Source organism: Hyperolius riggenbachi, chromosome 4 (assembly GCF_040937935.1).
Source record: "Hyperolius riggenbachi isolate aHypRig1 chromosome 4, aHypRig1.pri, whole genome shotgun sequence".
Taxonomy (NCBI): domain Eukaryota; kingdom Metazoa; phylum Chordata; class Amphibia; order Anura; family Hyperoliidae; genus Hyperolius; species Hyperolius riggenbachi.
Window position 1 is genome coordinate 68,800,254 of NC_090649.1, and position 26,174 is coordinate 68,826,427.

Below are 26,174 nucleotides of genomic sequence, written 5' to 3' on the forward strand. Positions count from 1 at the left end.
TTTGTTTACCATTTTACAGTGCTGCAATCTCCTGCAGCGCTGTACGGGGGACACTCGGCTGTCCCTCTACAAGGTTTCTAATGCGTGGCCTCTCATAGGCTGATGCCTATGAGAGGCGGGGATGAATCCCGATCGCCGTCCTATGGTAATTTCGTTGTGTTACACAATGACAATAAAGTGAATTCAATTGAATTGGAGATTTAGGACGGCACAGGGGGGAGGGAGAGGGAGGGAGGGAAAAGCCTCCCTTTATTTTAATAAAAAACAAACAAAAACAAAGATCGCAGCAGCAATCAGAGAGTCCCCACAGAGTGTCCTATTACGGACAATAAACGGAAGGTATGAACGCTGCAGGGGCATGTTGGTATTTGAATAATTATTATATAACCCCAAAATCTTTCTCTTGGACTCCCCTACGCAAATCCCTTCATTGGCTTCCAATTCGCTTCAGAATCGGCTTCAAGATCCTATGTTTGGCATACAAATCCCTACACAAGTCCTGCCCAACCTACATCTCTGACCTGGTCAGCAGATATACACCTGGCCACCCACTTCGCTCCTCCAACAACCTCCTCTTAACCACCCCACGAATTCGCACTCCCATGCACGACTGCAGGACTTCACTAGAGCTGCCCCCATCCTGTGGAACTCTCTCCCACTGCCCATCAGGCTCGCTCCCACCTGCAAAAAAGCACTCAAAACTCACTTCTTCAAGGAGGCCTACATCAACTCAACGCAGCCCTAATCCTTTCTGCCAATAACTTCTTGTTGCACCCCCCCCCCCTTTTCGTGTCACCAACCCCTCCCTGTAGATTGTAAGACTTTGGCAGGGCCCTCTCCCCTTGTGTATCATACTTGACTGTGTGCACTTTACCCAGAATTTGGAACTTGTTACCACTACCACTCCAGTGTATGATCTGGCATTGTACTACTATCTGCATTGTGTTGTGTATCTTATTGCTATTACCTGTATTGTTGTATCTATTGTCTATTACCTGTATTGTTCTGTCACCCCTGTTATCATTGTCTGTAATCCCATCTATTGTACAGCGCTGCGTAATAAGTTGGCGCTATATAAATCCAATAAATAATAATAATAGCGCTGTACATGTGCAGAATTCTTGTACAAGGGCAAAAGCTGTAACTCTAACTCTATATGTTCTCAGGAAGGAGGACCAGCACCGCTCAAATGTATTAATGCTCTTTATTGAAAAATAAAAGGCAGCAGGACAGACTGCTGTTTCGGGATAAACCCTTCTTCAACTGCTCAATGCCATATGTACATGTGATCCCATACACCCTTAAATACCCCAGAGGCGGACCTGATGGAGACCTAGTAGTCTAATATGCAAAACAAGCACAAAGGAAAATGCGCAGACTCACCGGGTTAATGCGGAGCGCCATGCTCCAAGTGTATCAAGCAATCCACGTCTCACCACCCGGAAGCAACCCCATCCTGACCCGCGGCCAATCCCCAAGTGTCAGGAAGCTGCGTCACTGATTGCGTGACCGCGTCACATCCTCCGCATCAACCACTGTCACGCGGCGATGTGATGCGTAAACAACGCCGCAATGCGAGCGTGTAGGTGTAATAAGACGCCACCAAACCGCCGCAACAAGCTCATGCTGACGCCTCCGAACCGCCGCAACAAACGCGTACTAACGCTTAAAAAACGTCAAAAAGTGAAAAGGAAGGCCGCTGCATGATGTGCGCCAAAAGAACGTCACGAAATGACGTTTAAACATCCTGGCGTGTAAGATATCAATCACCAAAAGCGGTAATACTACCGCTACCTGGCGCCTATTAGACGCTACAGTAACGTGTGAAAAAAATGTAAACATTAGATAAAACTGCTAGCATGTCTATAAATCTAAAGCGAGACTGCATGATCTACATTTCTCGGAAAGGTGGGTTGTGCAACATGAAAGCATGTCTGTGCCAACTCACCTGCCCAAGTCAAAAATTGGAGAATGACACTTATACGGGATCAGCCACGGGGCGATGGCGAAGCCTCCCCCGGCGAGAATCAAAGTCTGTTCCGTGGATTAAGGTGAACTCTGCAAAAAATATAATAAATAAAATTTAAAAAAAAGGCAAAGAAAATGTATCCATCAGATCCCTCCCCAGGTAAACATTAAAAGTATACTCGAAAAAGAGACATATAAATATACAGAATAACAATATATTACACTCCAGGTCCCTAGCCAACACTCTAAATACAACTCTAAATGCAAAAGCTAAGGTCATAATCTCTGTTCAACCCCCCACCGCCCAAAGTCCCCAACCTCCTAATCCAAAAAGCCTCTTTCTTGGAGAGGGCCTGTTCTCTACTACCTCCCCTCCACGTCACTGGTACCCCATCTATGGCAGTCACCCTTAACTGGGACACAGAATGCCTACATTAGTGGAAATGGTCAGCCACTGTCAACTCACAATTGGGGTTGCGTATATTAGATTTATGGGATGAAAATCTATCCTTCAATTTTTGTGTGGTCTTGCCAATGTATGCAAGGCCACAGGGGCATTTAAGCATATAGACAACAAACCTGGAGTCGCAGCTGAACCTACCTCTAATTTTAAACGGTGTCCCTAATGACGGATGGAAAAAAGTACTGCCCTTAATCACATGGCCACACATGTGGCAGGAGAGGCAAGGATACATGCCACTGCCCCTGTCATCATGTTGGACTCTCCTCCCCTTATTAATTTTATCTCTGATGGTAGGTGCCCTCTTAAAGGACATGAGAGGAGGATAACGGAACTCAGGAACCGATGGGAGACCATTTTTTAATATATGCCAATGTCTACGAATGGATCGTGTAATAGAATCACTGTATATGCTATATGTGGAAACGAAAGGAATACGGGTTGACTGGAACCTGGGTTTATTGCTAGTATGTGGCACAAATGTACTATCGGGATATCCACGGGCCCTAAACTTAGCTATCATCTCGTTTTTGCGTGTTTCCCTCATTGTAGCATCGCTAACTATAGTAGAGACTCTAGAAAATTGACTGCGAGGTATACTGTCCCTAGTACTTCTGGGGTGGAAACTCCTATAGTGTAAGACCGAATTACGGTCAGTACTTTTGACATATAGGTCTGTGGAGATACAACCATCCACCAAAGAAACCAGAGTGTCAAGAAAAGGGATACTTCTCACATCACTGTGCACAGTCAATTTAATGTACGGGCACAAAAGATGCAAATCAGCTACAAACTCCATAAGGGCCGAACGTGGCCCCCTCCAGATGCAAAAAATATCGTCAATGAATCTCCACCAGCACAAGGCGTGCCGGTGGAACAGGGAATGATTGTAAACAAAGGCCTCTTCGTAGAGAGCCATATATAGATTAGCATAGGAGGGGGCCACATTCGACCCCATCGCCGTCCCACGTCTCTGCATATAGAATTTACCTGCAAAAGAGAAATAGTTGTATCTCAATACCACCTCCAACAACTGGATCATGAAGTGCCTCTGGTCATTGGTAACATCTAACCTAGTCATGATGAACCAGTCTATAGCCTCCACACCTCCATCATGTGGGATGGAGGTGTAGAGGCTCTCAACATCCATGGTAACAAGCAATAGGTCCTCACCGATGAAATCTATAGCATGAAGTTTCTCAAGAAACATAGAGGTGTCACGGATGTACGAAGGTACCGATTGAACAAGAGGCTGCAACAGGCCATCCAGGAAACGGGCAATGGGTACAAAAATAGAACCCACGCCAGACACAATGGGTCTACCTGGAGGCCTGTGCAGCCTCTTGTGAATCTTAGGTAAGATGTACATGGTGGGAGTGCTGGGAGACTCCTCCCGCAAGAATTTAAACAAAGCAGCATCAATTATGCCTTTCTGTAATGCAGAATTTAATATTGCATCAATCTTATCGCGAATCATTAACACCGGATCGCAATCAATGCATTCATAGACATTTCCATCAGATAACTGCCGATAAATCTCCTCCTCATACATTATGGTGTCCATAACAACTACCGCTCCCCCTTTATCCGCTGGGCGGACCACTATGGACATGTTGTCATGCAGGGATCTTAAGGCTTCACGCTCACTGGAGGTGAGGTTGCAATGGACGCCCACCCTGCCACGAGTGAACCCATCCTCTAAAGTCCTAATATCCTCTTGGACACTGGAAATGAAGGAGTCAATCACTGGGTGGCTTGGGGGAATAAACTGGCTCTTATTACGTAAGGTACTATCACGTAGCCTGAAACAACCCTCCAGCGAGGTGGCCGTGGTCGGAAACTGTGGTAAGGTGGCAAAAAACTGTTTAAGCTTAATGAGGCGAAAAAAACGGTAAAGTTCCTGATCAACTTGAAAAAAATCAGGTGAGTTTGTAGGGCAAAAAGACAATCCCAATTGAAGAACCTTTTCTTCCTCTCGTGTTAACACATGGGAGCTGATGTTAACCACCAATGACTCTAATTGTGTCTTGGGCGTAGAATCCTCGGGCTCACTGTGCGGCCTTTCCTGGCCTCTGGGCCTGTACCTGCGCCCCCCTCTCCGGTGTCGTCCCCACGACCTACGCCGACGTTTGGGGACCCCTCTCTTGAGGTAATCACTGAAGCATCTGACACAGGATCGGAATCAGAATTGTTGATAGGTTTACGTGGTTTCTTGCCACGAGGTGGTTTGCCCCCTGGATTGGGTCTCCGTGGGCCTGATTGTCTCTGCCAGGAGTAAACATAGCCCGTAGCATAATCTGTGCAATCACGCAAGTATTTACTTTTTTTCTCAGTTTCCACAACTTTCGTAAAAGCGTCCATCTTGGTATTCAGAGAATCTAGGTAGGTGGCGAGTTGATCAGTAGTGAGCACTTCGCTAAGTCGTCTAATCAAAGATTCAATGGTAGTGTCCAAAGTAGCCAACTCACGATGAATCCTGACTATCGTGTGTAGCATCGCATCGAAAGATGCCTTGTTCCAAATCCGTTCCCAGACACTTGTATACTCAACATCCCGTGGAAACATGAGGGGAGCCACTTGAGATCTCATCGCTCTCGGAATCTTGCGTGCTCTGCAGTATTCACCCAAAGTGTGGGCATGCAGATCCAAATTGATCCTCCTCTTCTTGGTGGTCTCCAACTCACGCTGTATTGTTTTAACATCAGGTGTCTGAAGAAACGTTACATCCTTCCTTAGTAATGCTAAAATGTCACTTGCTTGTTGCTCGTTATAGCCAAAGACATCTGGAGTAGCCATATTGATTTCAAGTTCACAAACTTGAACGGGCCCGTGCTTGCTTCCTGAGGCACCAATATTCCAAGTTCCACAGAAGGGAAGCAGCACCGATATGCCAACAGTTGGAGCGTGCCTGGTCCAAATCACCCCAGTGCCTCCTGGGGAGTGCTCGGTATGTTCTCAGGAAGGAGGACCAGCACCGCTCAAATGTATTAATGCTCTTTATTGAAAAATAAAAGGCAGCAGGACAGACTGCTGTTTCGGGATAAACCCTTCTTCAACTGCTCAATGCCATATGTACATGTGATCCCATACACCCTTAAATACCCCAGAGGCGGACCTGATGGAGACCTAGTAGTCTAATATGCAAAACAAGCACAAAGGAAAATGCGCAGACTCACCGGGTTAAATGCCCCTGTGGCCTTGCATACATTGGCAAGACCACACAAAAATTGAAGGATAGATTTTCATCCCATAAATCTAATATACGCAACCCCAATTGTGAGTTGACAGTGGCTGACCATTTCCACTAATGTAGGCATTCTGTGTCCCAGTTAAGGGTGACTGCCATAGATGGGGTACCAGTGACGTGGAGGGGAGGTAGTAGAGAACAGGCCCTCTCCAAGAAAGAGGCTTTTTGGATTAGGAGGTTGGGGACTTTGGGCGGTGGGGGGTTGAACAGAGATTATGACCTTAGCTTTTGCATTTAGAGTTGTATTTAGAGTGTTGGCTAGGGACCTGGAGTGTAATATATTGTTATTCTGTATATTTATATGTCTCTTTTTCGAGTATACTTTTAATGTTTACCTGGGGAGGGATCTGATGGATACATTTTCTTTGCCTTTTTTTTAAATTTTATTTATTATATTTTTTGCAGAGTTCACCTTAATCCACGGAACAGACTTTGATTCTCGCCGGGGGAGGCTTCGCCATCGCCCCGTGGCTGATCCCGTATAAGTGTCATTCTCCAATTTTTGACTTGGGCAGGTGAGTTGGCACAGACATGCTTTCATGTTGCACAACCCACCTTTCCGAGAAATGTAGATCATGCAGTCTCGCTTTAGATTTATAGACATGCTAGCAGTTTTATCTAATGTTTACATTTTTTTCACACGTTACTGTAGCGTCTAATAGGCGCCAGGTAGCGGTAGTATTACCGCTTTTGGTGATTGATATCTTACACGCCAGGATGTTTAAACGTCATTTCGTGACGTTCTTTTGGCGCACATCATGCAGCGGCCTTCCTTTTCACTTTTTGACGTTTTTTAAGCGTTAGTACGCGTTTGTTGCGGCGGTTCGGAGGCGTCAGCATGAGCTTGTTGCGGCGGTTTGGTGGCGTCTTATTACACCTACACGCTCGCATTGCGGCGTTGTTTACGCGTCACATCGCCGCGTGACAGTGGTTGATGCGGAGGATGTGACGCGGTCACGCAATCAGTGACGCAGCTTCCTGACACTTGGGGATTGGCCGCGGGTCAGGATGGGGTTGCTTCCGGGTGGTGAGACGTGGATTGCTTGATACACTTGGAGCATGGCGCTCCGCATTAACCCGGTGAGTCTGCGCATTTTCCTTTGTGCTTGTTTTGCATATTAGACTACTAGGTCTCCATCAGGTCCGCCTCTGGGGTATTTAAGGGTGTATGGGATCACATGTACATATGGCATTGAGCAGTTGAAGAAGGGTTTATCCCGAAACAGCAGTCTGTCCTGCTGCCTTTTATTTTTCAATAAAGAGCATTAATACATTTGAGCGGTGCTGGTCCTCCTTCCTGAGAACATACCGAGCACTCCCCAGGAGGCACTGGGGTGATTTGGACCAGGCACGCTCCAACTGTTGGCATATCGGTGCTGCTTCCCTTCTGTGGAACTTGGAATATTGGTGCCTCAGGAAGCAAGCACGGGCCCGTTCAAGTTTGTGAACTTGAAATCAATATGGCTACTCCAGATGTCTTTGGCTATAACGAGCAACAAGCAAGTGACATTTTAGCATTACTAAGGAAGGATGTAACGTTTCTTCAGACACCTGATGTTAAAACAATACAGCGTGAGTTGGAGACCACCAAGAAGAGGAGGATCAATTTGGATCTGCATGCCCACACTTTGGGTGAATACTGCAGAGCACGCAAGATTCCGAGAGCGATGAGATCTCAAGTGGCTCCCCTCATGTTTCCACGGGATGTTGAGTATACAAGTGTCTGGGAACGGATTTGGAACAAGGCATCTTTCGATGCGATGCTACACACGATAGTCAGGATTCATCGTGAGTTGGCTACTTTGGACACTACCATTGAATCTTTGATTAGACGACTTAGCGAAGTGCTCACTACTGATCAACTCGCCACCTACCTAGATTCTCTGAATACCAAGATGGACGCTTTTACGAAAGTTGTGGAAACTGAGAAAAAAAGTAAATACTTGCGTGATTGCACAGATTATGCTACGGGCTATGTTTACTCCTGGCAGAGACAATCAGGCCCACGGAGACCCAATCCAGGGGGCAAACCACCTCGTGGCAAGAAACCACGTAAACCTATCAACAATTCTGATTCCGATCCTGTGTCAGATGCTTCAGTGATTACCTCAAGAGAGGGGTCCCCAAACGTCGGCGTAGGTCGTGGGGACGACACCGGAGAGGGGGGCGCAGGTACAGGCCCAGAGGCCAGGAAAGGCCGCACAGTGAGCCCGAGGATTCTACGCCCAAGACACAATTAGAGTCATTGGTGGTTAACATCAGCTCCCATGTGTTAACACGAGAGGAAGAAAAGGTTCTTCAATTGGGATTGTCTTTTTGCCCTACAAACTCACCTGATTTTTTTCAAGTTGATCAGGAACTTTACCGTTTTTTTCGCCTCATTAAGCTTAAACAGTTTTTTGCCACCTTACCACAGTTTCCGACCACGGCCACCTCGCTGGAGGGTTGTTTCAGGCTACGTGATAGTACCTTACGTAATAAGAGCCAGTTTATTCCCCCAAGCCACCCAGTGATTGACTCCTTCATTTCCAGTGTCCAAGAGGATATTAGGACTTTAGAGGATGGGTTCACTCGTGGCAGGGTGGGCGTCCATTGCAACCTCACCTCCAGTGAGCGTGAAGCCTTAAGATCCCTGCATGACAACATGTCCATAGTGGTCCGCCCAGCGGATAAAGGGGGAGCGGTAGTTGTTATGGACACCATAATGTATGAGGAGGAGATTTATCGGCAGTTATCTGATGGAAATGTCTATGAATGCATTGATTGCGATCCGGTGTTAATGATTCGCGATAAGATTGATGCAATATTAAATTCTGCATTACAGAAAGGCATAATTGATGCTGCTTTGTTTAAATTCTTGCGGGAGGAGTCTCCCAGCACTCCCACCATGTACATCTTACCTAAGATTCACAAGAGGCTGCACAGGCCTCCAGGTAGACCCATTGTGTCTGGCGTGGGTTCTATTTTTGTACCCATTGCCCGTTTCCTGGATGGCCTGTTGCAGCCTCTTGTTCAATCGGTACCTTCGTACATCCGTGACACCTCTATGTTTCTTGAGAAACTTCATGCTATAGATTTCATCGGTGAGGACCTATTGCTTGTTACCATGGATGTTGAGAGCCTCTACACCTCCATCCCACATGATGGAGGTGTGGAGGCTATAGACTGGTTCATCATGACTAGGTTAGATGTTACCAATGACCAGAGGCACTTCATGATCCAGTTGTTGGAGGTGGTATTGAGATACAACTATTTCTCTTTTGCAGGTAAATTCTATATGCAGAGACGTGGGACGGCGATGGGGTCGAATGTGGCCCCCTCCTATGCTAATCTATATATGGCTCTCTACGAAGAGGCCTTTGTTTACAATCATTCCCTGTTCCACCGGCACGCCTTGTGCTGGTGGAGATTCATTGACGATATTTTTTGCATCTGGAGGGGGCCACGTTCGGCCCTTATGGAGTTTGTAGCTGATTTGCATCTTTTGTGCCCGTACATTAAATTGACTGTGCACAGTGATGTGAGAAGTATCCCTTTTCTTGACACTCTGGTTTCTTTGGTGGATGGTTGTATCTCCACAGACCTATATGTCAAAAGTACTGACCGTAATTCGGTCTTACACTATAGGAGTTTCCACCCCAGAAGTACTAGGGACAGTATACCTCGCAGTCAATTTTCTAGAGTCTCTACTATAGTTAGCGATGCTACAATGAGGGAAACACGCAAAAACGAGATGATAGCTAAGTTTAGGGCCCGTGGATATCCCGATAGTACATTTGTGCCACATACTAGCAATAAACCCAGGTTCCAGTCAACCCGTATTCCTTTCGTTTCCACATATAGCATATACAGTGATTCTATTACACGATCCATTCGTAGACATTGGCATATATTAAAAAATGGTCTCCCATCGGTTCCTGAGTTCCGTTATCCTCCCCTCATGTCCTTTAAGAGGGCACCTACCATCAGAGATAAAATTAATAAGGGGAGGAGAGTCCAACATGATGACAGGGGCAGTGGCATGTATCCTTGCCTCTCCTGCCACATGTGTGGCCATGTGATTAAGGGCAGTACTTTTTTCCATCCGTCATTAGGGACACCGTTTAAAATTAGAGGTAGGTTCAGCTGCGACTCCAGGTTTGTTGTCTATATGCTTAAATGCCCCTGTGGCCTTGCATACATTGGCAAGACCACACAAAAATTGAAGGATAGATTTTCATCCCATAAATCTAATATACGCAACCCCAATTGTGAGTTGACAGTGGCTGACCATTTCCACAAATGTAGGCATTCTGTGTCCCAGTTAAGGGTGACTGCCATAGATGGGGTACCAGTGACGTGGAGGGGAGGTAGTAGAGAACAGGCCCTCTCCAAGAAAGAGGCTTTTTGGATTAGGAGGTTGGGGACTTTGGGCGGTGGGGGGTTGAACAGAGATTATGACCTTAGCTTTTGCATTTAGAGTTGTATTTAGAGTGTTGGCTAGGGACCTGGAGTGTAATATATTGTTATTCTGTATATTTATATGTCTCTTTTTCGAGTATACTTTTAATGTTTACCTGGGGAGGGATCTGATGGATACATTTTCTTTGCCTTTTTTTTTAAATTTTATTTATTATATTTTTTGCAGAGTTCACCTTAATCCACGGAACAGACTTTGATTCTCGCCGGGGGAGGCTTCGCCATCGCCCCGTGGCTGATCCCGTATAAGTGTCATTCTCCAATTTTTGACTTGGGCAGGTGACTTGGCACAGACATGCTTTCATGTTGCACAACCCACCTTTCCGAGAAATGTAGATCATGCAGTCTCGCTTTAGATTTATAGACATGCTAGCAGTTTTATCTAATGTTTACATTTTTTTCACACGTTACTGTAGCGTCTAATAGGCGCCAGGTAGCGGTAGTATTACCGCTTTTGGTGATTGATATCTTACACGCCAGGATGTTTAAACGTCATTTCGTGACGTTCTTTTGGCGCACATCATGCAGCGGCCTTCCTTTTCACTTTTTGACGTTTTTTAAGCGTTAGTACGCGTTTGTTGCGGCGGTTCGGAGGCGTCAGCATGAGCTTGTTGCGGCGGTTTGGTGGCGTCTTATTACACCTACACGCTCGCATTGCGGCGTTGTTTACGCGTCACATCGCCGCGTGACAGTGGTTGATGCGGAGGATGTGACGCGGTCACGCAATCAGTGACGCAGCTTCCTGACACTTGGGGATTGGCCGCGGGTCAGGATGGGGTTGCTTCCGGGTGGTGAGACGTGGATTGCTTGATACACTTGGAGCATGGCGCTCCGCATTAACCCGGTGAGTCTGCGCATTTTCCTTTGTGCTTGTTTTGCATATTAGACTACTAGGTCTCCATCAGGTCCGCCTCTGGGGTATTTAAGGGTGTATGGGATCACATGTACATATGGCATTGAGCAGTTGAAGAAGGGTTTATCCCGAAACAGCAGTCTGTCCTACTGCCTTTTATTTTTCAATAAAGAGCATTAATACATTTGAGCGGTGCTGGTCCTCCTTCCTGAGAACATACCGAGCACTCCCCAGGAGGCACTGGGGTGATTTGGACCAGGCACGCTCCAACTGTTGGCATATCGGTGCTGCTTCCCTTCTGTGGAACTTGTAACTCTAACTCTAAACGGACAGCAAATACAAACCAGCAGCCAGCTGAACGCCTTGCGTTCTCTACCCGTCTCTAATATACACGCAGTAATGGCAATTTGTGGATGTCTTGTAGAATAACATTATACAGTACAGCACTGGCTGAATTTGCTAAAATGCTCTCAGCTAGACATCTAGTGGTCTAAAAGGGGTGTTGCACTCTGCTATACAGACATTATTATCATTATTATTAATGTCCCTCAGTGGGGCTCACAAGCATAATCTAAGGACAGCTTAAAGGAGAACTGTAGTGAGAGGTATATGGAGGCGGCCATATTTGTTTCCATTTAAGCAATACCAGTTGCCTGGCTATCCTGAAAATCCTCTGCCTCTAATACTTTCAGCCATAGGCCCTGAACAAGCATGCAGCAGATCAGGTGTTTCTGACAATTTTGACAGATCTGACAAGATTAGCTGCATGCTTGTTTCTGGTGTGATTCAGACACTTCTTCAGCCAAATAGACCAGCAGAGCTGCCAGGCAACTGGTATTGCTTAAAAGAAAAGAAATATGGCTGCCTCCATATACCTCTCACTACAGTTCTCCTTTAAAGAAAAGCCAATGAACCTACCAGTATGTTTTTGGTGTGTAAGAGGAACACAGAATGCCTTAAATTATCCCTAAAGTGAGAGGTATATGGAGGCTGTCCTATTGATTTCCTTTTAAACAATACCAGTTGCCTGGCAGTCCTGCTGATCTCTTTGGCAGGAGTAGTGGCTGAATCTCACACTTGAAAGGTCCCATCCACACTTAAGCAGGAGTTGCGTGATTCCCGTTAATCGCAAAACGATAGCGTTTTTTAAAAATGCTTGTGCTATTGTAGCCTATGGCAGTTCTCACTGCCGCGATTGCGAGCGTTTTTAGTGATTATTGCTAATCACAAACACGTTACCTGCAGCGTTTTGCTGGTGATTCTGGAGTGATCACAATTAGCATGTATAGAACCGCTAATCGCGATCGCTCCAGAAAAGTGAATTTGTCCAGTGATTTTTCCGCATTAAATCGTGGAAAACGGTAACGCAAATTGCTAGCTTTTAGCGATTTTAGGTGTGAATGGGCAGAAACAGGCATGTGGCTAATCCAGCCAGCCTTCAGTCAGAAACATCTGATCTGCATGCTTGTTTAGGGTCTATGGTAAAAGTATTGGAGGCAGAGCAGGACAGCCAGGCAATGTGCATTGTTTAGCCTCCTCAGCAATAATCACGAGTTCAGCTCGGGGTGGAAAAAACATGTCAGGAGCGGTATCCCCGAGCTGAACTCATGGTAGCGCATCAGGCGTTTTAACTCACCTCCTGGGGGGATCCCGACGTCAGCCGCCATTCTTCTTCCGCTCCTCCGGGGCTCTGCTTCCCCTGGTGAGATTGCCGTCTGTCATCATGACAACAGCCGGCAATCTCACTATAGGGTTATAGTGCCACCCGGAGGATGAAGGCTTAACTGCAGCGCTGGATCCCAGGGACGTGAGTTAGTGCTGGGCTGCTGCAGATCTCCCTAGCAGCATGATTTTTTTCCAGGTTTTAGGATCTAAAAGCATGCAAAAAAAAATGCACAACTTTTAGACCCTAAAATCCAAAAAGAATCGTAACCCAAGGGTTAAAAGGAAATAAATATGGCAACCTCCATATCCCTCTCAGTTCAGGTGTACCTTGGAGTAAAAAAACAAAACAAAAAAAACCCCCCAAAAAACCTTATACTCACCTAAGATGAGAGGAGGCCTTTGGCTCCTGCAGAGGTTTCTTGTGTCCTCCTGGAGACCACTGCTGCTGCCTGGGCGCTCCTGTAAATCATGACCCCGATCCTCTTCATGCACAAGCGCAGCCATGCTTTACCCGTGCAGGTGTATGGCTGTGCCTGCGCAGTGGCACGGAGCTGCTTGTGGATAAGCCTGTGCAGGCACAGCGATACGCAGGCGCAGTACAGTTGCACTCGTGCATGAGGAGGAGAGTGGCTATATATCATATCTGACGAGCTTTTGTTGATTATGTCCCAGGGGTCTGTGTGCAACAGCGGTGGGGGCCAGGAGGACATGGGAAGGGAGGCCTCTTTTTAGGTGAGTAGATGTTGTTTTATTTTTCCTAAGTGCAGAGTGGCGCTTGGCGGCGGGCGGGACTTACCTTCCGTCTCGCTCCTGCGTCGGAAGTTCTGCTGCTCTGGTCTGGACCAGACCAGAGTAGCGGCAGATCATCCCGCGCCGGCTGCCACTGCGCTACATCTACTGGGGACATATACCTCTGGCTACATCTACTGGGCACATATACATCTGGCTACATCTACTGGGCACATATACATCTGGCTACATCTACTGGGCACATATACATCTGGCTACATCTACTGGGCACATATACCTCTGGCTACATCTACTGGGCACATATACATCTGGCTACATCTACTGGGCACATATACCTCTGGCTACATCTACTGGGGACATATACATCTGGCTACATCTACTGGGCACATATACATCTGGCTACATCTACTGGGCACATATACCTCTGGCTACATCTACTGGGCACATATACATCTGGCTACATCTACTGGGCACATATACATCTGGCTACATCTACTGGGCACATATACATCTGGCTACATCTACTGGGCACATATACCCCCTGGCTACATCTACTGGGCACATATACCTCTGGCTACATCTACTGGGCACATATACATCTGGCTACATCTACTGGGCACATATACATCTGGCTACATCTACTGGGCACATATACATCTGGCTACATCTACTGGGCACATATACATCTGGCTACATCTACTGGGCACATATACCCCCTGGCTACATCTACTGGGCACATATACATCTGGCTACATCTACTGGGCACATATACCCCCTGGCTACATCTACTGGGCACATATACCTCTGGCTACATCTACTGGGGATATATACCTCTGGCTACATCTACTGGGCACATATAACCCTGGCTACATCTACTGGGCACATATAACCCTGGCTACATCTACTGGGCACATATACCTCTGGCTACATCTACTGGGGACATATACCTCTGGCTACATCTACTGGGCACATATACATCTGGCTACATCTACTGGGCACATATACCCCCTGGCTACATCTACTGGGCACATATACCTCTGGCTACATCTACTGGGCACATATACCTCTGGCTACATCTACTGGGGACATATACCTCTGGCTACATCTACTGGGCACATATAACCCTGGCTACATCTACTGGGCACATATACATCTGGCTACATCTACTGGGCACATATACATCTGGCTACATCTGCTGGGCACATATAACCCTGGCTACATCTCCTGGGCACATATAACCCTGGCTACATCTACTGGGCACATATAACCCTGGCTACATCTACTGGGCACATATAACCCTGGCTACATCTACTGGGCACATATACCTCTGGCTACATCTACTGGGTACATATAACCCTGGCTACATCTACTGGGCACATATAACCCTGGCTACATCTACTGGGCACATATAACCCTGGCTACATCTACTGGGCACATATAACCCTGGCTACATCTACTGGGCACATATACCTCTGGCTACATCTACTGGGCACATATACCTCTGGCTACATCTACTGGGCACATATACCTCTGGCTACATCTACTGGGCACATATAACCCTGGCTACATCTACTGGGCACATATACCTCTGGCTACATCTACTGGGTACATATAACCCTGGCTACATCTACTGGGCACATATAACCCTGGCTACATCTACTGGGCACATATAACCCTGGCTACATCTACTGGGCACATATACCTCTGGCTACATCTACTGGGCACATATACCTCTGGCTACATCTACTGGGCACATATACCTCTGGCTACATCTACTGGGCACATATACCCCTGCCTACATATACTGGGCACATATACCCCTGCCTACATATACTGGGCACATATACCTCTGGCTACATCTACTGGGCACATATAACCCTGGCTACATCTACTGGGCACATATAACCCTGGCTACATCTACTGGGCACATATACCTCTGGCTACATCTACTGGGCACATATACCTCTGGCTACATCTACTGGGCACATATACCCCTGCCTACATCTACTGGGCACATATACCTCTGGCTACATCTACTGGGCACATATACATCTGGCTACATCTACTGGGCACATATACATCTGGCTACATCTGCTGGGCACATATAACCCTGGCTACATCTCCTGGGCACATATAACCCTGGCTACATCTACTGGGCACATATAACCCTGGCTACATCTACTGGGCACATATAACCCTGGCTACATCTACTGGGCACATATACCTCTGGCTACATCTACTGGGTACATATAACCCTGGCTACATCTACTGGGCACATATAACCCTGGCTACATCTACTGGGCACATATAACCCTGGCTACATCTACTGGGCACATATAACCCTGGCTACATCTACTGGGCACATATACCTCTGGCTACATCTACTGGGCACATATACCTCTGGCTACATCTACTGGGCACATATACCTCTGGCTACATCTACTGGGCACATATAACCCTGGCTACATCTACTGGGCACATATACCTCTGGCTACATCTACTGGGTACATATAACCCTGGCTACATCTACTGGGCACATATAACCCTGGCTACATCTACTGGGCACATATAACCCTGGCTACATCTACTGGGCACATATACCTCTGGCTACATCTACTGGGCACATATACCTCTGGCTACATCTACTGGGCACATATACCTCTGGCTACATCTACTGGGCACATATACCCCTGCCTACATATACTGGGCACATATACCCCTGCCTACATATACTGGGCACATATACCTCTGGCTACATCTACTGGGCACATATAACCCTGGCTACATCTACTGGGCACATATAACCCTGGCTACATCTACTGGGCACATATACCTCTGGCTACATCTACTGGGCACATATACCTCTGGCTACATCTACTGGGCACATATACCCCTGCCTACATATACTGGGCACATATACCCCTGCCTACATATACTGGGCACATATACCTCTGGCTACATCTACTGGGCACATATAACCCTGGCTACATCTACTGGGCACATATAACCCTGGCTACATCTACTGGGCACATATACCTCTGGCTACATCTACTGGGCACATATACCTCTGGCTACATCTACTGGGCACATATAACCCTGGATACATCTACTGGGCACATATACCTCTGGCTACATCTACTGGGCACATATAACCCTGGCTACATCTACTGGGCACATATACCTCTGGCTACATCTACTGGGCACATATAACCCTGGCTACATCTACTGGGCACATATAACCCTGGCTACATCTACTGGGCACATATAACCCGGGCTACATCTACTGGGCACATATAACCCTGGCTACATATACTGAGCACATATACCCCTGCCTACATATACTGGGGACATATACCTCTGGCTACATATACTGGGCACATATATCTGCTGGCTACATATACTGAGGACACTGGCTGTTTGCCATTATGTGCATTTACTGGTGAAAAGCTGTCTCTTATGTGCATTTACTGGTGAAATGCTGTCTATTATTATGTGCATTTACTGGTGAAAAGCTGTCTCTTATGTTCATTTACTGGTGAAAAGCTGTCTGTTATTACGTGCATTTACTGGTGAAAGGCGGTCTCTCATTATGTGTATTTACTTGCCATGCCCACTTTAGTCGCCGCAAATTTCCTCAAACATGTTGCCCCCTACCCATTTGACTGCCCCCTCATATGTGCCAGTCTAGAACCGGCCCTGTACCCCTGCCTACATATACTGGGCACATATACCCCTGGCTACCTGTTCTGGGGACATCTCTCCCCCTGGCTACCTGTTCTAGGGACATCTATACCCCTGGCCACCTATTCTGGGGACACCTATAGACCTGGGGCTACCTATTTTTGGGGAACCACTGCTGTCAGATTAAATGTATTTTGGGGAACTGCTGCCAGATTATGAGTATGTTGGGGGAATCGCTGCTGCCAGATTACATCTATTTTTTGGGAACCACTGCCATATTATCTGTATTTTGATAGAACCTCTGCCAGATTACGTGGATTTTTGGTGAAATGCTGTAAGATTACATGTATTTTGGGGGAAGGGGGGGGGGGGTTAACACTATGGCAGAGCTCAAACTTCCCTGGCAGACCTTTCACAGCAATATTAAAATCATGTATATTTGGCTCCGGCGCGCAGGGGGTTTTGTCAGTAAAAAAAATCTTTTGTCAGTAAATTTTTAGGTATTTGTCAGTAAAAAATAACGTGAAAGGTTGGCAACACTGGGCGTCATGTCATTGCGGCGTCATGTCTTTAAGAGGCCAGGCACTGCTGGTATGGAAGGTGTTAATAATAATAAAAAGATAAAACAAATTACCAATGTTGTGTAGTGATACTTCTTTTTTATTCATAAACAGATAAAACTAAAATAGCAATGGTGGCATTTGAAAATGTTTGGAAGCTGAAGTAAATCAGTATTTTCCACATACAGTCCTAAAAATGATTTCAGAGAGGTTGAAGTTTTCAGAAATTTACATGCGGAGAGTGCAGCTATAGTGAGGCAGTGAATGATTCAAAAGTTGGAGTAGATCTTAAACTAGGACCTATCAGGAAGCAGAAGGTAGAGAGTAAACACGTGGACAGAGGACTAGACTGAATAGACAGACAATGGGAGTCTTGGATATTAGGAGATGGAAAAGGGGGCCGGGCTACCATAAAAAGGGTGGTTACCCCTTTTATGTGTTCCATCATTAAAGGTTAGATACCTTTGTAAAGGGAAGTGGTGTCCCCAGTATAGGTAGAAAGATGCCCCCCAGTATAGGTAGAAAGGTGCCCCCAGAATAAGTAGAATGGTGTTCCTTTTATAGGTAGAAATGTGCCCCCAGTACAGGTAGAATGGTGTTACTTTTATAGGTAGAAAGGTGCCCACAGTATAGGTAGAAAAGTGCCCAGTAAGGTAGAATGGTGTCCCCAGTATGGGTAATAAGATGCCCCCAGAATAGGTAGAAAGGTGCTCATAGATAGGTAGAATGGTGTCCTCTTTATAGGTAGAAAGGTGGCCCCAGTATAGGTAGAAAGGTGCTTCCAGTATAGGTAGAATGTGCTTCCAGTATAGGTAGGAAGGTGGCCCAAGAATAGGTAGAAAGGTGGCCCCAGTTTAGGTAGAAAGGTTGCCGCAGTATAGGAAGAAAGGTGCCACTGGTATAGGTAGAAAGGTGCCCCAAGTATAGGTAGAAAGGTGCCCCCAGTATATTTAGAAAGATGCCCCCAGCAAATGTAGCCCACTTGTCCCCCCTTTCCCTGTCCCTCAGACCTCCAGACCAGCGAAAGTCAGGCCTTCAGATCTGTGCAGGACCTAAGTGCAGAACAATGCACAGCAACCACACGATTCACTTCAAATACAAAAAGTGACAAGTGATGTCACTTCAGCATCTGAAGTTCTCGGTTGGTGATTGAGCACCACTTTGAATTCATGTCGCTGCGCTGATCTGGAGGTCTGAAGCCAGCAGGGGGGACTGAGGCAGGCCTGGGTGGATAGAGTGGTGCTGCCATAACAACGCCACAATAACGGAAAGTAAATGTATTCAACTGCTTTGGGAGCAGGCATGGCGCCCATGGTCTTGTTGCACCTATGGCATGAGCCATGCATGAACCCTTGAAGATACACCACCGTAAATGTTTTTTTGAAATGAGGAAATGTATGGAAAGCAGCGCTGTAGCTAAGAAACTATGGGCTCCATTTTAAGTTTTACATTGGGCTCCCTCAAGCACCCTATAATTGCCAATTTATGTGGAGCACCAAAAACTGCCAAGGACAGCTTCAGACAGAGGCGTGAGCTGTGAGAGGGTAAAGTCCACTTTCCAAGCATGGAAAAATGAGGATTACCAGCATAGGATGAATTAAGGGCTAATGCAGCAGCTGAAGGAAGACCCCTCTGACACAACTGAGGTGGCAGCTGATTTTGGTAGAAGGCTGTGCATCAGTAAGTGAAGCACCCACAGACATCATCAGATGTTGGTAAGGAGTCCAGGTTCATATTTTAGTGACTGTCTCCAGGGTTGATGCTGCATTCTCCACTGCCTGGATGGCGATGGTTAGATGGTGGTGGACAAGATTCCAGTGCTCTGGCAGGTTGCTGTTCGCGGCTGTGTCATAGGCATCGGCAAGGCCCGGGAAAGTGTTCCAACTAGAGCTCCGTGAGGCCCAAAGAACGTGACTGCAGAAGGAGCACAAGAAAATAGAGTGAGGCACATGTTATCATTGCAATGCCTTCCAAGGGCCAACACTGAATGATTGGTCCTTGTATGTGAAGACCAGCTGTCCTCATAATCAAATCACTATAAAAACCGTGCTTTTATTTATTGTTGGACCTGACTCTGTGTCCTAGAGTTGGCCATTCCATGTGATTCTAGAATACTGATAGACAACAGGAAAAATGTTATTCTGCATTGATATCAAGAGAAAACTTGAACGATACCTTATATTGAACCCCCCAAATGTCTATGTATTCCCATCATAGTCTGGCCTCAAAGGAATTACACAGCAGATCTAACCGCTATCAACCACATGACAAGCATCTCAGAACCTGGTGAGCTCATTGCCCCTCCCCCCTGCTGAAAATAACTTCCAGTGTAAAAGACAGGATAATGGGGTCTAATGGCGGCCACACAACAAACCATTTTTATGTTTGATTTTACCTCAATTCGATTAAAATGATCGATTGTATGAAGAAAAATAAAAAGAAGGGTTTTTCAATTGATAAATTTGATCAAAATTTCAGTTTTTTTTCTATTAAAATCGATTGGAAAAGTTTAAAAAAATCCGATTTTTTCCGGAGAAGAAATTGAAAGGTGTATGTTGGGTTGAATGAAAATCATTCGACCTAATAAATTAGATGTTTAAATTCAAGAAGCTGAAACTTTATTTGTTGTATGTTGCATAGAATTGAATAATCAAGTATTGCTGAATAAAAAGAAAAGTAGAATATTTATTGTATTATTTTTTTTTTCTTATCAGCATTGGCACGATGTGTTCTATTTGGTTTTATTGTGTATCTCATATACATCATTGAGGGCACAGACAACCTCCTAAAAATGTGTATAGCATACATTGCCCCATAGATTGATGTGACAGTGTGGATTATTTGATGGCGGATGTATTTTAAAACATAACTTTCACAAGTATACAAAATAATCGGAAAGTTAAAAAAAAATTGTAAACAATTACACTGTTCATATAATTGTAAAAAATTACAGAATTTTTTTTTGATTGCTTTTGTTGAAAAATATGAAAAAAAATCGAACGTACGTGTGTGGTACATTTAAAAAAAAAATCTGCCTTTTCATTTGAGTGAAAAAAATTTATCAAAATAGAATGGAATAAAAAAAAAAAATAAAAAAAAAATCGGACGGTGTGTTTACACCATTAGGGTAATAAAATGGCTCAGACAGTGGACCAATGGGGAGCCCCAGCTTCAGATTTAAAGATGCTTTGCCTGGGCTCCTATGTGCATAGTAATTACAGTGACAGATACACTGTAATTACACAATGGAACTTGCAGCGAGAGGCGTTCAGTCCGGAGACTGTTAGACTATAACTGTTGTAATAACCATGACAAATAGATAAATAAAATGTGTGGGTTTATCCACAGTACAACGTTTTATTTTAAAAATGGCTAAAAACTGAGAAATAATGATTTTTTTTAATTATTTCTGTTAAAGTGCATTTAGAATAAAACAATTCTTAGTAAAAAGTACCATCCAAAGGAAGCCTAATTGGTGGCAGAAAAAAAACTAGCTATAGATTATTTTGGTGTGATAAGTAGTGATAACGTTTTTGACGAATGAATGGGAGGAGTGCTAAAAGGTGAAAATTGTTCTAGTCCATAAGAGGAACGCCACCTGTAGTGGTCAAGTCAAGTGTTTAAAGAGAAGTTGTGACAAAACAGAAACTGTTCATTTGCTGCATATTACCATCTCTATTGCCAAGTTTGTCATTAAAAGGCTGTAAATATACATAAGCGGTTAAAAAAAACAAACCTACCTGAAATACAGTTTGTCTGGAAAGGCTTTGTGATTGATAAACGCTTTCTCCAGGTGCATCAACTGGTCGTTAATCTGCCGAATCTGTAGAGGCCTAAAAATAATAGCAATATGCAGATTATGAATACGGTTATCATTGTTATTATTATTATTTGTTCTTCATTTCATGCGTTTGGTATTAAAGGGACTCCGAGCACCTCTCATGGGTATGCCTTTAAGACTTCGACCAGTACTGCAAAATACTTAAAGAGGAGCTGTTAGGTATAAGGTCTCAGAGAAAAAAAACACATATCAGTAGCTAAATATTGGCTGTTCTTACATTACATATGCATTTCACTGTCCATGTTTGGATTTCACAGAATTTTTATATAATATTTGCAGAGAATGATGCTCCTGACAGCTCATGGCAGGTTCCATGTTTGTCTGTCTCCTATGAAGCCAAATGTGTCGTCATGTCCTCCCTGCTTACTGATAATTCGACTCAGAAAAAAGACAATACTACTGTGCAGTGGATATTAATTAGCCATGTGGCTAGGAACAATAGCGCTCATGCAGTATACTCTGCCCTGTGATTTTTCAGTGCTGTGAGCTGGGCTGCATTACAAGCTGTTGGAACATGAGCCTGTAACTTCTCACTAGCAGCAGAGGGGAGGACCCAAGGTGGGAAGAAGCAGCCCCAGAATGCTTTGCAGTATGGTATGCGGCCTCTCGGCCTCTTAGGAGGTTGGGTCTAACAGCCTTGCTGTTCAGCACACATCAAAAGTAAGAGAGATTTTTAACTTCAGTATTGCCTTTTTGGCTTCCTTCTAAACTGTTTAACACAGGAGAATAGAGGTTTAAATTATCTCTTGCAGCCTGACAGTTACTCTTTAAAGAAGCATACCTTTCTGAAGCGTGTGCTCTCCTCCCTTAATTTGATGCCTGAATTGCCGTACTACACCAAAAATAGTTTTCGTTAGATTTCAATTTAAAAATCACAGCTGCCATCTTGGCTATGTTATAACTTCCGGGTCACCCCTGTCTTCTCTGTTAGAGAAGTGCATCACTGAATGAAGCAGGAAGAGGAAGTGACACACATGGCCATTGCAAGAGGCTCCTCCAGAGGGGTCATAGCACGACTTTGTTTGAAGTCATCTGTCTTAAAGGCATGCCCATGAGAGGGGCTCGGAGTCCCTTTAAGTATTATTTTTGTAAAAGTTAGTTATTCTTACATTTTTTATATACAAAATATGAAGAATTTATTCTTTACATTTCCAGCTGGTGATTTTACTGGAGTGTTTTGTATGTAACAGAGCGTCTTCTGATGTGGAGTAGAGGAGCTTTCTTGAAAACCAATAATATCTTGCTCCTTAGATACCTCAGATCATCTGCTCTGTTTAGGGCCTACATCAGAGTGTCCTAGTTTGTCCCTTAACCACTTGAAGACCATAAGCTTACACCCCCCTAGTGACCAGGCTATTTTTTACAATTCAACTGCAGCTTTAAGGCCTCCCTGCAGAGCCCTACAACTCAGCACACATGTGATCGCCCCCCTTTTCTGCCCACCAATAGAGATTTCTGTTGGTGGGCTCTGATTGCTGCTGGGGTGTTTGTTTGTTTTATTTTTTTAAATCAATTTGGGCATTTTTATTATTTTATTTCCCTCCCTCCCCCTGGCAGCCAATCCCAGCAATCGGCTCTCATAGACATCAGCCTATGAGAGCCGATCGCTTTCTGTGCCTCCCAGGGGGACCGCCGTGTCACACTGCTATCCCCAGTACAGCGTTGCTGTAGATTGCAGAGCTGTACATTGTAAATAGGCGGCGGTTTGGCCGTTTAACAGTCTCCTATCGGCGATCGCTGCTGGGAGACTGATGTTGGGAATACACCATACGTTTTCACCCCCGATAGATAGTTCCATAGATAATTTCCGACATGTCCGATATTCCTTCCGATTGTTTTTGGCTCGATTTCTGATAGAAGTGAATGGAAAAAGATAAGAACAACGAGCGGAAGATAAGAGAATCGAGCACAGACTCAAGTGGAAAAAACGATCGGGTGGAAAATCAAGTGGAAAAACGTATCATGTGTACCTAGCATGACAGAGCGAAGAATTTCTGTTAGATTTACCTGCCAGGTACATTGGAAAAAATCTATCTGGCAGGTAAAGCTAACAGAAAAGCTAACAGAGTATTGTATGGTGTGTCCCTAGCATCACAGAAACAGACATCTTCAAACTAAGTATTTTTTTTCCTTCAATCCTTTTATTTTACTGCTGGCTATATTGTGTCTGTTTTCTTAGTCATAATATTTTTCTATAATAATCTTGTAATGCACTCTTTTACATTTGTAAATAAATTATTTAAAATCAATTTAAAGCTAATATACCTGCAGGGCCGGTTTAAGCAACAATGGGGCCCCAGGGCAAAATAAACCTGGGGGGCCCCCCAACAGATACCCCTGAACAAAAATCGGCATTAAGGGACCTTTTTTGCAGCTGGTATAGTCAGGGTGTGAAGTCCCAATTGGTCGGAGCTCCACATTCTGGCTATCCCAGCCTGCATGGGGGACAAGGGGTTAAAACGTTTCAGGAGGGGGGACCCCACATAATTTAAAAAAAAAAAAAAATTCCCACACTCTAAACATAAAAAAAAATTGGGAAAATAGGAAAAAATGCCAGGGATCTTCATACAGCCATATTGCGGCTGTATAGCGATCCCTGGCCAAAGCGCTGCGGCTGCGTATGGACCCCCTGGAAACCCTGTCAGGAAATGTATTGCGCTTTCGTTTGATGCATGTAAAATTACACTACCGTTAGGTTTGCTACTAAAAGTGACATTTACAGCATTTAAAAGTATACTTTTTTCCTTCAAAACTTTAAAATCGATTTTCTCAAAAACTATAAGGTCTTTTTGAAAAAATGTTTTTTCCTCTTATTCCTAATGATCTCCTTAACATATCCTGCAAATTTAGGGTTTCTAGCATTTAAGGTGGATTTGCTATTAACCATTAAAGTCGGCAGGTTTTTAAATGTGTATTTTTTTTCCTCTGAAATTTTAAAATCGATTTTCTCAAAAACTATAAGGCCGATTTGAAAAAAAATCTTTTCCTCTTGTAGCCACTGGGGCCCCCTACAAGCTCTGGGGCCCTGGGGCAGCTGCCTCCTTTTCCTCTATGGTAGCGCCGGCCCTGTATACCTGTCCTTGAAGTATACACAGATACCAAACTTACTTTCTGAAGAGACATTACCGTTTAGAGAGATTAGAATGTTACGTAGAGCTAGGTTGTTCTGAAATAACTTTTCCCTACAGGATCTAGTTCCACATTAGCAGTCTTGTGATCTGGTGGCAGATTACCGTTTAAAGTTCATGGTGATTATATAACAATTGTATGTGTACCCTCCCAATCCTTCTGTTTAACCATACCTCAGCTGGCTGGTATATGGATTGTGGTACGGATGTCGGGTCGTGTATGTGCAGTCGGAGTGAGACAGTCAGTCTGGGGGCAGTGCGACACCACCCTATGACGTCTCCCAATTTTTGGCCAACACTACAAAGTATCACAGTACTGTGATCCTTTTTAGTAATGTGTGCATAGACTGTCGTCTGTGCAATATAAGCAACCTTTTGCAAACCATATAGACTGGAGTCTATGCATCCATTCGCCGACAATATAGACTGGGGTCTGTGCAGTATAAGCAACCATACACAGACCAGGCCAAGACACTGGGACAGTGAAAGGGAATACCTATTATTAGTGGTGAGTCGAAATTTCGCATATGCAAAATTTCGCATCGAAATTCATAATTACACATCGTAGTCGTAATGCGAAATTTCAGAGAAAATCATAATTAATTTTGTATGTAATAGTAATATTATATTAAATTTCGTGTAAATTTTTGCAAAATTTTGCATCGTTTCGTGCCGACTTTAGTGGTTAATAGCAAAGCCCCCCATACATGATATTTCTACCAAAATTGCTACATATGTTAAGCAGAATAGTGGGTACAAGTCAAAAAAAAATTTTTTACAAAAAGACTTTGTAGTTTTTGAGAAAATCGATTTTAAAAATGTAAAGAAAAATGGTTTTTAAACTGTCATTTTTCTGAGTTTAAAAACCATTTTTCTTTGCATTTTTAAAATCGATTTTCTCAAAAACTACATAGTCTTTTTGGAAAATTCTCCTTGACATATGTAGCAATTTTGGTGTAAATGGCATGTATGGGGGCACTACTATTCACTGCCAAAGTCGGCACAAAATTATGTGAAAATTACGCGAAATTTTAAGCGAAATTACAATAGACTAAACAAAATCAAATGAATTTAAAAATCGTAATTACGTATAGGCGTAATTGCGAAAATGTACGTGCAACTTGGCATAATCGTAATTAGCTGATTACTATCGTCGCTGTCTATTACATCTAAGTTGAGACAAATGTTTACGACACGTTACATTTATGATGTTTTTGGTTCATACATGATGGCTGCATTCACAAAATAGCTGGCATGATTTAAAGTACTTGTGTACTTAATGTTTATAGACCTGCAAAAAATAAATAAATAAAATCACCACCTCACAACTAACCTACTCCTTGATACCTTCGCTGGTTTTCCCGCCTTGTCAGCTCTCCCGTTCTACCGGCGTGTCTCCTGTATCTGCTGGAATTCTCATCGCTATGGTGCTGACCCGAAAGTAGCGGGAAAGTTCTTCTGGGTCAGCACCATAGCCAGGGCCGGGCCGAGGCGAGAGAGGCTCCATCCACAGGGTGCAGTGTAGGAGGGGGCGCACAACTCACTAAGCCATCATTCCCGGTG

The 26,174-nt window shown here is 44.6% G+C and overlaps 1 protein-coding gene across 1 annotated transcript in view; it reads right to left on the reverse strand.

Annotated features, from left to right (window-relative positions):
• Positions 1-17,749: 17,749 nt before the first annotated feature.
• LOC137570376 (aminopeptidase NAALADL1-like) overlaps positions 17,750-26,174 on the reverse strand; it is a 68,187-nt gene continuing 59,762 nt past the window's right edge. The window contains exons 18-19 of the mRNA XM_068279051.1: positions 21,383-21,475; positions 17,750-19,556 (exon numbers count right to left, since the gene is read on the reverse strand). Of these exons, the coding sequence (XP_068135152.1) occupies positions 19,373-19,556; positions 21,383-21,475 (277 nt within the window). The 3' untranslated portion in view covers positions 17,750-19,372. The remainder of the gene's footprint in view (positions 19,557-21,382; positions 21,476-26,174) is intronic.